The sequence below is a fragment of the Pipistrellus kuhlii genome, unplaced genomic scaffold (assembly GCF_014108245.1).
Source record: "Pipistrellus kuhlii isolate mPipKuh1 unplaced genomic scaffold, mPipKuh1.p scaffold_m20_p_3, whole genome shotgun sequence".
Taxonomy (NCBI): domain Eukaryota; kingdom Metazoa; phylum Chordata; class Mammalia; order Chiroptera; family Vespertilionidae; genus Pipistrellus; species Pipistrellus kuhlii.
Window position 1 is genome coordinate 79,952,175 of NW_023425529.1, and position 17,651 is coordinate 79,969,825.

The window sequence follows — 17,651 nt, forward strand, 5'->3', positions numbered from 1 at the left end:
GAAATAACTTTAGTTATGTGGTTGTCAAATAATTTTCCAAATTTATAATTATTCTTACAATTTTAGTTGGTGTTCTGCCATAAAGAAGAACTTTCTTTTTTCCTTGTTTATCCATTTGCTCATCCATGCATTCATTTGTATGAACTCATAGATTTTTATTTTATTGTATGATTTGTCATCTATATATATAAAAGCCTAAGTGACTGTTTGACCAGTAGCATTGATCACTAGGGAGCAGGCACTCAACGCATAGGCATGAAAACATGGGACAGACTGATGAATCTTAGAGGGAAGGGGGAATGGAAAGGACAGGAAGAGATTAACCAAAGATCTTATATGCACACTAGAGGCCCGATGCACAGATTCTTGAACCGGGGGGGGGGGGGGGGGGGTACCTTAGCCTGGCCTGTGGGAATTGGGCTAAATCCATGCATCAGGCTTCTGACATCACCCAAGGGGTACCAGATTGCTAGAGGGTGCAAGCCAGACCAAGGTACTCTAACGGTGCAAAAATCCTTGCACCAGGCCTCTAGTATATTGAATAAAAATCATTTATTTTAATTCTTCCAATTAGCAAAGATCTGGCCAATGGGAACCCCTTGAGTCTCACTGCTGTGAATTGTGACGTCCCCATCAAAACATCCTAGCCCTCCCAAGCCAAAAATCAGCAATATCTCCAAGGAGCCCTAGTTCCTCTTATTGGAAAATATTTCAGAATTGAGATCTGGAAGCTGAATGCTGAATGTGATTAGAGTGAGTGTGTATTCAGTTAAACTAGAGGAATATAGTTAGGTTCACTTGTGTTTGCATCCCCTTCGTGTTTCCCTCTTTCCCTGCTGGCTTTATGTATTTCTGTTTGAGCGTACAAAATATAACATGGTTTTAAAATCCTAGACTATAGAAAAAATGTATATTTTGGAAATATCACTCCTCACATAGCCATTCTTCCTTATCCCCCTCCCCAGCTCTTTCCACACTATTTCTAAATACCACCCATCACTAAGCAATGCCATTTCTGGTTTATCTTTGTGTTTCATTTTGCATAAATAAACTGGTATATGTATATTTTTTTTCCTTATTTCTTACCTAAAAGATACCTACTATAGATGCCATTTTATTGTACTTTTTCATTCTGGAAATTGCCCCCTATTAGTACAAAGAAATGTGCCTACTTCTTTTTATAGCTGCATAGTACTCCACTGTGGTGATGTATTCAATCACTCTCTGATGTTTGAGCATATACTTTGCTTCTAACACTTATCAATATTGCAAATAATTATTTTGTACATAGTATTTTCTTCTTTTTGGAGGTGTAAATTTCTTGAAGTAAAATGAATATGGCACAAATTAAAAATATAATCTTTTTAGCTATTGCCAAGTATCTTTCCAAAAGGATTGAACAAGCTTGCACCCCTACATCACAATGTAAGGTTTCCTGTTTCTCATAATCTTGCCAACAGAATGTGCTGTCATGCTTTCTAATTTTCACCAATTTAAGTGAAAAATTATCTCAGTGCAGTTTTAATTTGCATTTCTCTAACTATGAATGAGATTAAACATCTTTTCATATGTTTCAGATACTGTGTCTTTTGTCTATTTTTCTATTGGATATGTGATTTTTTAAAAACTGCTAGGAATTGCATTTTTCCTTCAATTTGCTAGGGAGAAGCTAGAAGTTAAACATTTGCATAACATTTATCCTGATCTGTAATTTTTCATGGTAAAATCTTATCTGTGGCAATGTTTTCATTTTTGATATGGTGTTCACTGTTGAAAATGTTGTCAAGCTGTACAATTATGACTTGTACACTTTTAAAAGCTTATTTTTTAAAAAAAATTCTGATTTAATTCTGTACTCAATTAACAGTGCCTTGCTTGCCAATTGTCTACGGGAATTTCATGATTCCCACATAACTCTGACATGAGACAAGGGGGCAAAGTGACCCCTGGAGAAGGGGCTCTATAAGTTCATATTTGAAAGCTGAGCCCACCACACACACACACACACAGTCATTCTACCTCCCCTCCCCCCATGGAGCTGGCTCCCATCCTCTAACCTAGGAGTGTCGAACTCAATCAGAGAAGGGGCCAAAATCTAAAATCCAGCCTAAATCGCGGGCCGAATGGTTTACTGAACAGTCATAAACTGTCATTGTGATGGAAACGCAGCAGAGTGCAGTGATGACAGCGCGGTGCGGGCCACATTGCAAGGCCTGGCGGGACGGATTTGGCCCGCGGGCCTTGTGTTTGACACATGTGCTAACCTGTCTTCCCACCTCGCCAGCTGGGGGAAAGGGCTCTCCCAGTGATGTCAGTGAGGAGTCCTGGTTTCAAGTTTGTCCTACAGCCAGTCCTTCCTTTGTGTCCCAGTAAATGATGCCTCTCCGTTTCAAGCCTCATTTTCTCTAATTTTCAGGATTGTGGGAGGAAAAGGGTAATCAAGCCTATTAAATAGTGTGAGCTACTTGGAGAAAGATCCAGATTCTTGGGATGTCTCCACCATTCTCTCTGCACTGTGCAGAGCTGAAGAGCTGCGCTCAGCCTCTGGAACCTAGTTTGTGCTGGGGAGACTGGGTAATCGAATAAAACTGCTGTGAGTGGATAAACGAGGAATATGTAAGATTCCTTGTCTATTTTGTTATATCTTTCAGGACAGCCCAGAAAAGAGAGTAGGAGCAGCGACATGGCTTCAGAGTCTGGGCGGCCCCTGAGTAGGTGTCCTGCTGCCCCTGGTGATGACTGGGTCTCTGCAGTGCGGCAGCCCCAAGGCAGCGAAGTCTTCGAGCCGATGAGGAGAAGGTGAGGGGCAGATGACAGCCATAGTTGTTAGGAATGAAGACCAACCAACGCTGGCAGAAGTCAAAGATAATCTTCCACCCACCTGCCTCTCTCCCTGACACGCTAGCCAGATGAAGGAGTTTCCAAGAATGGTGTTTGATATATACAGTATCATTCCAAGGGAAGCTGGGGGAGGCTTTCTTGTGTCCTTACTCTGCCTCCAGGACACATGCACAGCCCTCCCATCCTCCATCCTGTGTGGCACAGGCCGAAGTCACATTTGCTTAACACACACACACACACACACACACACACACACACACACACACATTTTCTTTCTCTCACCCTCTGGCACTCTGAACAGCATTGGGAGTAGAAGCCATTCAGTGGCAAGAATTGGTGTCTCAAATCTAGGCTCTCCGAGGATCACTGGATGCTAGTTGGATCCCCAGTCTCCGAGAGTGTGCTGGATTGTCCACACTTGTGTGGTGCAGGTCCGCAGCACAGGCTTATAGTAGAGGGAAACCTTCTTTATCTCCAGACATCGTTTGGTGGCCCTGTTTATGATGGCTCTCCCCTGGATGGGAAGAGAGACAATCAAGGTATTGAAATGCCCTAGGCGTGCCTCACCGCCCTGCGCCTACACTCTCTGCTCTGCTCACAGGAAAGCTGGGGGGGGGGGGGGGGGGGGGGGAGGAGCGGTTCTCTGAAAGCCACCCAGAGGACAAAGGAAGCAAAGTGCATCTTCGGGTCACCCAGAGCTTTCTCTCCCAGCCCCGCGGTAACCTAATCATAGACCTGGGGGAAGCACTGCTGTGCTGGGTTCCTAGTTAGCGGCTGCCTCTCCTGAGATTGAGCATCAGGTCAGAGTGACTGACAAGACATGGTGCCCCTTGGAGAACCATGACCAACCTTCCTTTTCAAGCCTGCAGCTCTGAGCTTGTAACACCCATTAGGATTCTCCCTCCTTTAGCGAGGCCCTGTGGTAGGACTGGAGTGGGAGCTACATTCAGGGATCTCAGCCTATTTTCTCCATCCCTCTGGGGGGCAGTTCCTACTTCTCCCCTGTAGGGGCTCCACGAAGGTTTGCTACTGGGAATGTTGGAGGCTGTAGAGCTAAAACATCTGTGTTAAATCCCCCTCAAATATGTACAGAGCGGCCTTTGGCAAATTACCTAACCTGCCTTAGTCTCAATTTCCTCATCTAATATTAGGGTTAAAGTTAGGTTTAATGTTTTTTGAGCATCTTGAGGCAGAGACCATTTCTTTCTTTCTTTCTTCCTTTCTTCCTTCCTTCCTTCCTTCCTTCCTTCCTTCCTTCCTTCCTTTCTTTCTTTTTTAAATACATTTTATTTTCCACAGAGAGGAAGGAAGAGGGATAGAGAGTTAGAAATGTCAATGAGAGAGAAACATTGACCAGCTGCCTCCTGCACACCCTCTATGGGGGATGTGCCCGCAACCAATGTACATGCCCTTGACCGGAATCAAACCAGGGACCTTTCAGTCCGCAGACTAACGCTCTATCCACTGAGCCAAACCCGTTTTGACGAGACCACATTCTTAAGGCCACATCCCTGCTCCCGCCCTAACCATCAGCTCCATACCTCTCTTCTGTTGCAATCACAAACTGCCCCCAACAGCCCTGTTCCCAAATGTCACCTGCCCCTGGCCGCACTGGACTCCCTCTCCCCCCAAACCTCCCACAGTGCATCCATCCAGCATCACCATTCAAGGTGTCTCTCCAGGTCTTGAACTCTTCCCAACACTCCCACCGCTCCTTTCTCTTGGCCTCCTCTTTCAGACAACACAGGACCACCATTGGAGTGGACCTAGCCCACAAATGTGCCTACAGCAGTCTGGCCTCAGAACTTGGCTTATTCCTTAAGGTTACTCCTCCAGGTCTCCTTAGCATGCGGTATCCCTTTCACTCAATGCCTTTAGTTTTCACTTGGTTAGAAGACCCCGCTTCCAGTCAGTCTAGCCGTTCACCCGAATGACATGGGTGGTCTCAGAGGAGCTTTCCTGCTTCTGTCTTTACTGCCAGCAGTCCCTGTTCTCAGAGTCCAGCTGTACTTGACATATATAGAGAAAAACACACTTCCTGTCTAACATCCTTCCCTTATTTCTCCCTCTTAGCAGCTTCCTTTCTTACTGACTTTAAATATATCCAAATGTCCCAATTAAAAGAGGAGGAAAAACACTCTTAACTCTACCTTCCTTTTCAAATCAACATTCAGCGTTTTTCTTCCTTTCAGAAACAAACTTCCTATGCATTGAGGCAATAACAAATAGTGAATAAGATTCTGTCTTCGAACCCACAGCTTTTACTATGTTGTGTGACCTTAGGAATACTATGTGAGTACTCTGTGCTTTAGTTATATCATAGCTAAAGTAGAGCTAATGATAATATTTCTCTTATAAATGTTATATAAAGACTAAAATAGATCATGTTTAACCCAGTGCCTGGTACATAATACGTACTCAATAAATCTTGGTTATTATAATTTATTGTGATCTTTCTGAGAGAGTCAATGATGATCTTTTTTCTATTTTCGAGTCATTTACGATTGAGATGTGCTCTGACAGTATCCCTTTCATCCTCTCTAGACTCTTGTTTCTTTTGCATTGTGTTCATCTGGATCTAATACATTTTTGCTTTGGTTTTTATTTTGGGGTGTTGCCTGCCAGTTTTAAAGGGATTTTTGTTTTTATTTATTTTTCCCTATTTTACAAAAGGAATATGTGCTTATTTATTAACTTGGAAAATATATTTACTTTAAATCTAACATTACATGATGTACATTTTCCAATTTCATTAATCTTTTTGCAAATACATTTCTTATGGGTAATTTGAATGGCAATATAATATTCAGTTCAAGGGATGAACAAAAAATCTCCCATAGTGTTAGGCATTCCATTGTTCGTAATACTTTGCCATGATAAATATCAATAGTAAGATATTTTCTATATGAATCTTGATCTACATTCTATATTATTCCTAGTATTAACATATTGTCTTAAAAGAGATTTGGTGCCTTTAAAGGAGGCATAATTAGTTTTGGGGTTCTGATCAGTGTTAGTGTTTTCTCTATAGAGAGCTAAGTTGCTTTCTTGAACTATTCCCTCTGGCAGCTTGGGAGAGCACACCCCAGAGGTCTCTTCTTAAACCCCGACTACAAGTGGTCTCCTCACTATCTCTCCCGGAGAGTCTCTTGTCACTCCGACTGGAAGGCTTCCTAACAATGACCGTAACCCACATTCAGATGTGTCTCTATTCTAACTCATCTCTTCACATTGGGTCTCTTCATAGTCGCTGGCTCTATTCTCTGGGGTCTTTAAAGGTCATAACCTCATCTGGTTGACTTAAAATGTTAATAATGAATTTGGAGGAAAACAAAGGGATTGTCTAGTCTTACCCACCCCCTCAATTCTGGAATATATCTTTGGTAACTTTTTAGTAGAATAAATGTAGTTGTGTCTACAAAGTAAGTAGAGCACAAAAGGGTCCCAACTTTCAATCAAATATCATGATCATATGTGAAAGAATTGGGATAAGACAGTTATGAAAAGCTCTGATGGAATGAATTGACTTAAAAATAACTCAAAATCAGGAAACACCATCATCTACATGGTTGCCTCCCTCTTTGACTTCTGGAGTGACATTCAAAGGGATCCAGCCTGGATACCAGAGTGGTGGGCAGGCTCCCCCAGCTGCCCTGCAGCTCCAGGGCTCACCCACCACTACCTGTATTCTATCAGCAACTACAGCCACCTGAGAAAATAATCTTCCAAAATTCTCTTCAAAAGGCAACCCCCAAAATGTTTGGGATGTCATAATTGTTTCTTTAGCATATGTAATATCTTTGATTCCCAGAAGATTTGCACTTAAGTATAAATGTTAAAGGAACCAAAGATATAGTATTTGTTAAAGATTCTGCATATACTAGTATTACTGTTTTTAAGTGCATGCTATATTTAAGAAAAATTGTGTTACAGATTAATATTGTGCTACCAGCCCAGCCAGTGGTCAAGCGTTGACATATGAACCAGGAGGTCACGGTTCAATTCCCAGTTAGGGCACATGCCCAGTTGGGGGCATGCAGGAGTCAGATGATCAATGATTCTCTCTCATCATTGATGTTTCTATCTTTCTCCTCCTCTCACTTCCTCTCTGAAATCAATAAAAATATTTTTTAAAATGTTGTACTACCAATTTAAAAAGTTGTAATTGAATAATTAAATTTGTATTTACATGTTGAAATTTTACCGGATTGCAAAATTTTAAACACTTAAATGATCTTAAGAATTATTCAATTTAAAGTCAGATAATTGAATGTCTTAAGAAAGAAAATTTAATGTATTAAATTTATATAGTCTATAATGTGTAAGGGTATTTATTAAATTGTAAATCCTCTTTAAAGTTGCTAAGATAGTAGATCTTAAAATTTCTCATAAGAAAATATTTTGTAACTAGTGATAGTGTTAACTAAACTTATTGTATGTGTAATCATTTTGTAATAAATTATATAGTATATTGTGTTGTACACCTGAAATTAAATAATGTAATATGTCAATTATATCTTAATAATAAAAAATCCTATCTGAGCCGGGACCGGTTTGGCTCAGTGGATAAAGCGTCGGCCTGCGGATTGAAAGGTCCCAGGTTCGATTCCGGTTAAGGGCATGTACCTTGGTTGCGGGCACATCCCCAGTAGGGGGTGTGCAAGAGGCAGCTGATTGATGATTCTCTCTCATCGATGTTTCTAACTCTCTATCCCTCTCTCTTTCTCTCTGTGAAAAATCAATAAAATATATTTTAAAAAAAAATCCTATCTGATAAAGAGTAATATGCAAATTGACCATCACTCCAACATACAAGATGTGGTCAAAGATGGCCACCCCCATGGGGACACAAGATGGCCAGCAGGGTAGGGAAGTTGTGGGCAATCAGGCCTAGAGGGGAGTGCAGTTGGGTGCGAACGGGCTGGCAAAAGAGAGAAGTTAGGGTTGACTGGGCCTGCAGAAGAGGCAGTTGGAAGGGACAAGGCCTCCAGGAGAGGGAAACTGGGGGTGGGTGAGCAGGCCTACAGAGGAGGGCAGTTGGGAGTGACCAGGCTGGCAGGGGAGGGCAGTTAAGGGCCACCATGCCAACAGGGGAGGGCAGTTAGGGGCAATTGAGCTGGCAGGGGAGCAGTTAGATGTCAATCAGGCTGGCAGGGGAGTGGTTAGGGGGTGATCAGGCTGGCAGGTAGAAGCAGTTAGGGGCAATCAGGCAGGAAGGCAGCAAGCAGTTGGGAGCCAGCAATCCTGAATTGTGAGAGAGCGTGGAATTGGGCCTAAATGGGCAGTAGGACATCCCTCAAGGGGTCCCATATTGAAGAGGGTGCAGGCTAGGCTGGGAGACATCCCCTCCTATGCACTAATTTCATGCACTGGGCCTCCAGTAAATAAATAAAACACTACAAATAACTCTAAACTTGTAAATCTGAAGAAAAGGGCTAATTTCCAAAAACCAGAAATAAACAAAACTCTATCATCTATAATAATAAAAGTATAATATTCTAATTAGGCCAGACATCCTTCCGGACAAAGCCGGGCTGTGAGGGAAGCCTGGTCCCGGATGCCAGAGGGAAGCAAGTGCCAGCAGCCAGGGGAAGGAGGGCCTAACTCTTGCACAAATTTTGTGCATCAGCCTCTAGTCATAAATAATTATAAAAACTCAAAATAAATAATCTGAATAGCCCTGTACCATTAAAATATTTTTAATTCATTATTTAAAAGCTCTTGAAAAAGAATTTTTCCAGACCCATAAGATCTCACTAAAGAAGTGTACAAACATTTAAAGAAGGATTATATTGGCTAGAATTTATGGTACTATGTTGTACACCAATTTAAGACAATCTCTTCCAGGGAATCTCTTCCTGAAAATGTCTCTTCCAGAAATTGGTCTCTTCTATAATTTTTGTCAAAAGGATAAATTTCATCAGCAGAAAGAGTAAACACTTCCTAACTCACTCCATAAGGCCAGTACTAAAACCAAAGACAAAAAAAAAAAAAAAAAAAAAAAAAAAGCTGCAAAACATGAACTGTAGCCAACTTAGACACAAAAATCTTCAACAAAATACCAGCAATTCAAATCCAGCAAAGTATGAATAAAAGTATACACTATGACTAAGTGTGCTTTATTCCTGGTACACAAGCCGGATTCAATTTTGAAAATTAATCAGCATAATCCATTATATCAATAAGCTAAAGAAGAAAAAGCATGATCATGTCAATTGACACAGAAAAAGTGTTTGACAAAATCCAATTCACATTCATAATAAAACAAATGCTTAAAAAGTTACAAACACAGAGAAATTACTTCAACTACAGATAACATTAGCATCTACAGCTAATGTTATACTTAACGGTGAAATACTCAATGCTTTCCCCCTTTTTTAACACAAAGCAACAATATTCATTCTACTCACCATTATTTAACATAGTACTAAAAAATATAGCTAATATAATAAAACAAGAAAAACAAATAGATTAGACACTTCAAACGTGATTGTTCCCGGAGAGGGGTAGGTGCAGAGTGGAGGGGGGGTCAATGGGATAAAAAAAACAACAAAAGGAACATCTGTAATACTTTCAATAATAAAAATACATTTTTTAAAGTGATTGTTAAACTTGATAGGTTCATAGATAAAATAAGATTTGTGAGTAGAACATGAAAGCTTAAAGAAAAACTAGAGGTCTTTAATTTTTTACTTTAATAAATTAAACATTAATTTTTAATGAAAATATACCTGAAATTGCATTTTCTACTGAAGATATCATTAAGGATGTCACTAGCTGCCAGATGCTCAGACATGCTTTGCTTGGTGACTACTATTGACAGAATGCTCACCACCTGGCCAGGCAGCCCATTCTTTTGTAGGATAGCGTAAGCCATTAGGCTGTTAGAAATTCCTCCTCTGGCCCATTATGTTAAGTCAAAGTCTTTGACCTCCAATAATTGGTCTTAGTTCTGCCCTCCTGTAGACACTGAACAAGTTCACTTTCTCATGAACACAGCATCATCTTTTCTCTAGATTCGCCTCTCCCCTACCTAAAGGTCTGCCAATCTTTTATTTGTTCTACAACCATTTTTTGAATGTTTGCAATGTTTCAGCTACTCTGTTAGGTGCTAGAGAAAACAACACACAAAACCCAGGCCCTGCCCTCCAGCCTACAGTCTAGTGATCAAAAGAAGCAAGTGAGGAGGCAATTAAAACAGACAATGAGACAAGTGTAGAAGAGGGGTGCTGATAGCACATAGAGAATTCAGAGGAACATTTTGCATTTGGCTGGGTAAAAACGTGGGAGGAGAGAAAATAACACCCACAAAAGTGCCTCAGATAAGTGGAAGCATGGCCTTTCATAGAATTATATATATTTCCATACAGTTGGAGCTTAGAGCAGAAAGACAGGACTTACTCCCTCCCTCCTTTACACTGATGTTGTCTAGTTAAGAGAGACTTAACCTAAGATCCAAAACCCCTTTGAAATTGTAAGCAAAATTGTGCCCATAGGTGCATATATATGTTTTTTCTGAAGATAGTCCATTCCCATTCTGCAGCAGATTTCCAAAGAGATTATGAGCTTGACGTTAGGAATTTCTGAGTTAGATTGTCCATATCCTTTTATATGAGGTTCCTGAACCTCATAAAGTACCAACATACTCAGAGGTATGTCCATAGACAAAGCATTGCCTCCCTCTATCAGGACATCACAGTCCTGCCAGTGCGGTTTAATAGACTTGGTCAACCAAGTCCCTCATGCCACTGTCATGTAAATCTGCCAGATTCCCTCCACCTTGTTCTTGCTCAATTGATGTTGAAGTTAAAGTCGGGACTTTTATATAGTCCCGGTCAAATTTCAGCCCAGTGCTCCAGACTCTCTGCTTAGTATTAACAATAAAACTGATCACAATGGCTAATCTATTGTATAATAATAAAAGTGTAATATGATAATTAGACCTAACAGCTAAACGACCTTCCGAACAACATTCTGGATGACCTTCTGGATGAAGCCACAGCTGCAGGGGCCAAGGCAGAGGTGGCTACCATGGTGGGTGGAGGCTGAGGCAGAGGAGGTTAGGGGTGATCAGGCAGGCATGCAAGCAGCTAGAGGTGATCAGAGAGGCAGGCAAGTGGTTAGGTGCAATCAGACAGTTAGGGGCAGTTAGGCAGGCAGGAGAGTGGTTAGGGATGATCAGGCTGGCAGGCAAGTGGTTAGGGCTGATCAGGCAGGGTTACAGGCAGGCAAATGGTTAGGGCTGATCAAGCAGGCAGGCAAGCAAATAGGGGCAATCAGGCAGGCAGGTGAATGGTTAGGGGTGATCAGGCAGGCGAGCAGTTAGGAGTCAGTGGTCTTGGATTGTGATAGGAATGTCCAACTGCCAGTTTGGGCCTGATCCTGCAAATATCTCTGTGAGATCGGGTCTAAAGCGGCAGTCAGACATCCCCTGAGGGGTCCTGGATTCCAAGAGGATGCAGGCCAGGCTGCCGCACACCCTCATGCATGAATGTTGTGCACCGGGCCTCTAGTATTTATTAAATACTTTCTATGTGCCAGGCACTATGCTAAAATGCTTTACATACATTATTTCATTTTATCTTCCCAACCTATAAAGTCAATACTATTTCCATTTTATAGATGAGGAGACTGAGTCTCAGAGAGGGTAACAAAATTGCTAAATGTGCCGAAACCGGTTTGGCTCAGTGGTAGAGCATCGGTCTGCGGACTGAAAGGTCCTAGGTTTGATTCCGGTCAAGGGCATGTACCTGGATTGCAGGCACATCCCTAGTGGGGGGGGGGGGGGGTGGTGTGTGCAAGAGGCAGATGGTCGATGTTTCTCATTGACATTTCTAGCTCTCTATCTCTCTCCCTTCCTCTCTGTAAAAAATCAATAAAATATATTTTTTTTAAATTGCTAAATGTAACAACTATGCTTCAAACCCAAATGCTTACCTGTTAAGCTATAACAGATTCCAGATTCTTTTTTTCCCCCCTTCAACACCCCACCTTAATCAACAGACTCAGTGTTTCATACCCAGTTCCCTGTTTCTGGTGTTTTCCCTACACATTGTCACAAACTGAGTCTTTCTAAAACACTACAAAATCAAATATGAATCTCTCAGATTATATTTGAATATATCTATCCTTTAAAAAATACACAACTCACCGACTTAAAATCCCAATATATGTGTAGTCCATTTTTGGCTGCCTTGGAACATGGCTCCAAAGTAGGATTCTCCCCATTGCCAGGGTCTGTCAGGCAGTTGTCTTCAGCCACTGCCTCTGAAATCAGTCCCACGTACAACTCCCCAGTTAGATGGTAGTAGATTTTCTAAAAGACAGCAAAGGGATCTGCTGTAGGCACAGTCTGTGAAGAGACCCTTGACCCAGATAGTGAACATAAAGACTGCTATGGGTCCTGTGGACACTCAGTCACTAAGGGGAGCATTGAATTTTCCTGAGTAACATGCAGTACTCTGTGTTTCTTTCTCCCACCACCCCCAGTTGATTTTAGGGAGAAGACCAAGCATGAGGTGGGAGCACTAGCTTGCCTCTTTCCATGCAGGAAGCCCAACAGAATCATGGCTTGCATGGATGAGAGAGCTTATCTTTGGGGCTAGGGGGAAACACAACTGAACTTCCTAGGGTGTCATCGGAAGCCTCCGCAGTGAGCTTGTTGTCAGGAAACCTTTCAAATTCTCAATCTGACCCTCCCTTGCTCAGTGAGTTTGAACAAGTAAGTTGTTTTGTGTCACAACACTTTTTTTTTTTTATTTGTCAAGTGGAAATGCTATCTAGCCCTCATCCCTCAAGAGGTTCCTGTGAGGGCAATATGAAAAGTAACATGATAGATGTGAATAGTCTCAGGGAAAAAGAAGTCCCCTGCTATACCTCCCACTTGGTGCCAGATCTCTCTATCCCCTGGAGGGACTCCCATTCCACCAGTGACTCTCTAGCCCTTGTTTACTTCTCTATGGAAGAAGCCAAGGTGGTGCCAGCTCTCCACCTTCCTACACAAGGAGCAATGGGGGATGGGGGGAGATGGAGGGAGGCAGTGGGAAGAAGGAAAAAAGGAACTGAAGGTTTTGTCAATGAAAATATTAGCATGGAGAATGAATGCAACAGCTCAGAGCCTTCCCACCTACCCTACTCATATCTGAAATAGAACTGTCCTGCCATAACGTTTTAATGAACTTTGAAGTGCTTAGTTAAAAGTTCAGGTTGGGGTTTCACCATGACACATTACCCAGGATTCCGAGCTCCTGCCTCCCTGACATCTCACACTGAGTCAAAATCTGGCAACGGTTGCTAGGGCTGAGCCTCAACAGACTCATCCTGTCAGGGCAAAGAAGATTGTGGAAGATACCTGTGGACTGTATTCATTACAGAAATACATGATGGGGGTCTTGCCTGTAATAGGGCCCCGATCCAGGCAGTCATTTTCATTTAGTGAGTTTTTTATCTGAAGGAGCAAAACACATGACAACATGATTGGAAAGAGTCTGAGAAAGAGAGCATCAAGCCTCCCAGACCCTGCATTTTATTCAGTACTCCAAGATGTGAGGAATTACCAGCCAAAGGTCCAGCAGTTTGCTATCTTGACAGCAATTTTCTAAGCAAATTTCTAAGACAAATGCTGAAATGAAGCATTGCTGTGATCCCCACTTCCTGGGAATACCTGCCCACCAGGACCAGCATTTATATAAAGAAGTGACACCATCTCAGCCTCCTTCAGGTGGGTGAGACCAAACACCCTGATTGGCTGAGAAACGGGAGAGGCAGAGCAAGGGCTTCCAAGTAAAGGAAGTGGAGGCAAAGAGAACAAAAAGAGAGGAGAACTGGGAAGTAAGAGATAATAGGAAATGAGAGGGTCCAAGGGCAAATCACTGAGGAAGGAGTTGGGGGATAGGAAGAGAATCTTGGATGGGATGGTTTGGGAAACCCTTTTCTGGGTAGTCATGTGATTCAGGTTTCATTGTCTATTACAGTCAAATATTTAAAATCTGAAATGCAATTTCATTATACGTACTCTTCCGTAGGCTACAATGTTGTGGATTGGCTTCAGGGCTGGATAAACATTTTTCAGATACCAATCAAATGTTTTACATTTCAGGTTTTCCCGGAGTGCCATTCTGGAAGAAATGTTTCCATAATCTATTCCAGAGTTCTGTAAGTAAAACATGGAGTGTTTCTGTGTAAATAAAATATGAAGTGTTTCTGTGTAATGTTCTTTGCCCTTCAAAGGGTGTGGATGATGCCTGAGGGAAGGGGGTATTTTTCTGATGGCCCGTAAAGTAACCTTGATAATATATAGTTTTCTGGGGAAAGTAAAGAAAGCTTTAACCTTAGGAATCACCTTTGGTTTCAAAGACACTTGCAAGGCCTGTGTAGTGGGGTTACTCAGGTTTCTTTCTCATCATTAGCAAGCTAATGCAGACTGCTCCTGTTAGAGATCATAGTTATATCAGTAAAACAGAAAATACTACTTATGATGGCCAGATAAAGGCTTTCAAAAGGAATATTCTGGCAGCAAGATTCTGATGGTTAAATGGCATTTTCTAAAAGTGAGTGTCTGTGGGGAATCAAATTGAAAGAATGTTTGAGCCCAGAGGCACAGTTCAGAAGCAGAAGATAGCAAATCACCCTGACCTCTGGCAGGGACAATGTGCGGCCTTAGCCAAGAAGGTCATCCGCGTTCATGTGCATCAACAAGATTATAACCTCTATTCCCACAATCTCACATCCTGCCTACCATGTTTATCCTAAGATAGTGAGTTCCTGATGTCCAACCCAGTACCATAAAGATTCCACCAGTAATGATGATGGATAAAGAGAGACTTTGTAGAGGATAATGTAGAGGATAACTAGGTTTGAATCTTATCTCGGCCACTTACTACATTACCTTATCACCTTAAACAAGTTTCTTTCAATTCTCATGCTTCAGTTTTGTTTTGTTTTTAATCTGTAAACTTAGAATAATAAAAATAAAGCTACCCAAGGAAGAGTCTGCACTTGCTTCCTCCCAGGACCACATCAAAACTACAACTAAATTGTAGAACAATCACCCTTGAGAACCACCTGAAGACTAGCTCACCAGAACTTCTTTAACTAAGGATATACAGAAGAAGGCTATATAGAAGGAAGAAAGGGCACAGATGCAAAATGGGCTGGCCCCACACCCACATGTGGTGGGTAAGACCTTCTCAGCTGTGAAGGTCCTCACTGAGGAGTGAGGGGTCCTGGCTCACACCTCACTCTCCAGCCTGAAGAACCAGTGCTAGGAATAGGAGTCCCCACAATATCTGTCTGTGAAAATCAGGTGAGGCGGAGGGCTGCTGTAGACCAGATATTCTTTTAAAGAACCCGAGCAAAGACTCACTCGCTCACACTTGCCCTAAGCTCCAGCAAAGGAACAGCAGCTTGGAAAACACAAGGGACATATGGGGAGAAACTAAATTAACTGGCTTCAGAGAGAGGGAAGGAGGGGCAGCTCTCTCATGGACAGAAGTACTGACAAGTGCCATTATTCCTTTATTGAGCCCTCTCCCTGCACAGCAGGCAGACACATATATGCACTAGATCTGAATCTCCATCAGCCTGGCTAATCCCAATTGCCCCTCCCTGGTGATTCCCTGAGACCTTACCTCACTGAATTCTCTTTCAGCATGAATCTCTTTCCAAGACTGTTTCTCACAGGCAACCAACCTTGGCCTTAGCTGTGGACTTTCCTAAAATCTCTCAAAGATTTGCAAACCCCAAACAAGGAGTGGGTAGCCTCTGTATGTCCTGCACCTCTTGCTAATCAGCTCAAGCTTGGCATGAGTGGCAGTCACACTCAGTCCATAGCATAACCGGTCCCAGATGCCTCCAACCCAACAGAGGGAGCTACCAACCACCAATCATTTTGTAGTTCCTACCAGGTGGCCCCAGGCCAGGCAGGCAGCAGCTCACTTTGGCTAACACTGGAGCTCTTCTCAAGAGGCCCCAGAAATAACACACCCAGTGGCCAGCTTCAAACCACACCAGAGCACCACCCAATTAATTCCACAAATGACACACTGAAAGGGCAAATTCAGCAGTACCAGAGTCCCAAATGAACCTCATTCTATGGGGTCATTCACACACCAATAGGTTGTCTGTTGCAGTCATGGTCAGCCTTCACACCCAGTCAGTTTGGGGTCAATCTCACCCACTGATATGCCAACAGAAATCAGGGCTCAGCTACAACAGTAGGGCACACACAACCTACTTAAAGGACAGCCCTGGCATACCCATCTCAGGTGTCCAAGAAGACTGTGCCACTGAACCCATTAAGATACCTACTATATAAGGTGATTCTCCCAAGATTGGGAGACATAGCAGATCTACCTAATACATAGAAACAAGCACAGGAGATAGTCAAAAGGAGGAGGGGAAAAAAAATCCCAAATTAAACAAGACAAAACTCTAGAAAAAGAACTAAACAAAATGGAGGCAAGCAATAGAACTACCAAAACCCAGCAATTCCACTTTTGAGTTTTTATTTGAAGAAATCTAAGACACTATTTTGAAAAAAAAAATGAGCCCCTATGATCATTGCAGCATTATTTGCAATGAAGTCTGAAAGCAACCTAAGTGTCCATTAATAGACAAATGGGTAAAGAAGATGTGGTACATATTCAATTGAATATTACTTAGCCATAAACAAGAATGAAATCTTGACATTTGTGACAACATGAATGTACACAAAGGTTATTTGGGCATAGATAAGTACGACAGAGAAAGGCAAGTATCACATTATTTCACTTCAATGTGGAAAAGAAAAACCAAAATAAATAAACAAGTAAAACAGAAATAAACTCATAGATATAGAGAACAAACTGATGGTTGTCAGGTGTGAGGGGGTTTGGGAGCTATGTGAAAAGAGGGAAGTAATTAAGAACTAAAAAATGGGCAATTTCAAAATAATCACAGGAATGTAAAGTGCAGCACAGGGAATATTGTAATAATTATGTACTGTGCCAGGTGGGTGTTAGACTTATCACAGGGAACACTTGGTAAGTTATGTAAGTACCCTAGCACTATGATATATATCTGAAACTAATATAACATTGAATGTAAACTGTAATATAAAAATTTTTAAATAAATAAAATTAAAAATAAAACTTACCCTCTAAGTATGTTGTGATAATTAATGAGTCTGGAACATAGTATTACTTCTTAAGTGTTGTGTCATTATCATCAAACCATCTGGACTTTACCCTTATTCTTTAGAGCTGGGATGATACTTTTGCTGTATCCCTTCCCATTTCCCACCAATATCACAACCTCCTCCTCCTGGCCCTATTCAATGCCATGACAAACCTGGAGTGGTATATTCCAAGCCAGGTAGACCATGTATTTGTACTCATCCATCCAGATTTCAGCCACTCTGAGAGCATTGCGCTTCATGGCAGAAGTCAGATCCAAGGCATAGGGCTTGTGATGTCTCTCTAGGTGAGCAATCCGGGAGCAGGGCAAGACCTCAATTCTCCCTCCACACTGCCACACCTACAAGAGAAGGGGGGAAAATCATCTGGACAATCTTGGCCCCATGGCCAATAAGTAGCATTGCTTACGGATGCACAGAGACCAACATTTTGGAGCCATTTTTTAAATAATGTAAATTTAGTCCCCCCACTCGCATCTTTATGTTACCTCCCAAACCATTTATCTAAAACAATCTTCCTTAGAAGTTCACCAACCTTCTTCTCTCCTTGGTTTCAGACAGTTCCAGAAATCCTACCCACTTTAGGAAGTCTTTCTGAACAAACCAAAGGAAGGTCTGTTGTAGGAAGTCACCACTT

The 17,651-nt window shown here is 42.0% G+C and overlaps 1 protein-coding gene across 3 annotated transcripts in view; it reads right to left on the reverse strand.

The window, feature by feature from the left end:
* Nucleotides 1–2,265: 2,265 nt before the first annotated feature.
* GALNT8 (polypeptide N-acetylgalactosaminyltransferase 8) overlaps nt 2,266–17,651 on the reverse strand; it is a 57,484-nt gene continuing 42,098 nt past the window's right edge. For 2 of the 3 annotated variants that reach the window (XR_006742897.1, XR_004991016.2), the window contains exons 7-12: nt 17,170–17,355; nt 13,856–13,993; nt 13,193–13,288; nt 11,993–12,157; nt 3,096–3,355; nt 2,266–3,061 (exon numbers count right to left, since the gene is read on the reverse strand). Coding sequence is in view for 1 of the 3 variants with exons in the window: in XM_036455716.2 (XP_036311609.1) it covers nt 3,215–3,355; nt 11,993–12,157; nt 13,193–13,288; nt 13,856–13,993; nt 17,170–17,355 (726 nt within the window). In the remaining 2 variants the exon portion in view is untranslated. The other variant, XM_036455716.2, reaches the window with a different exon arrangement.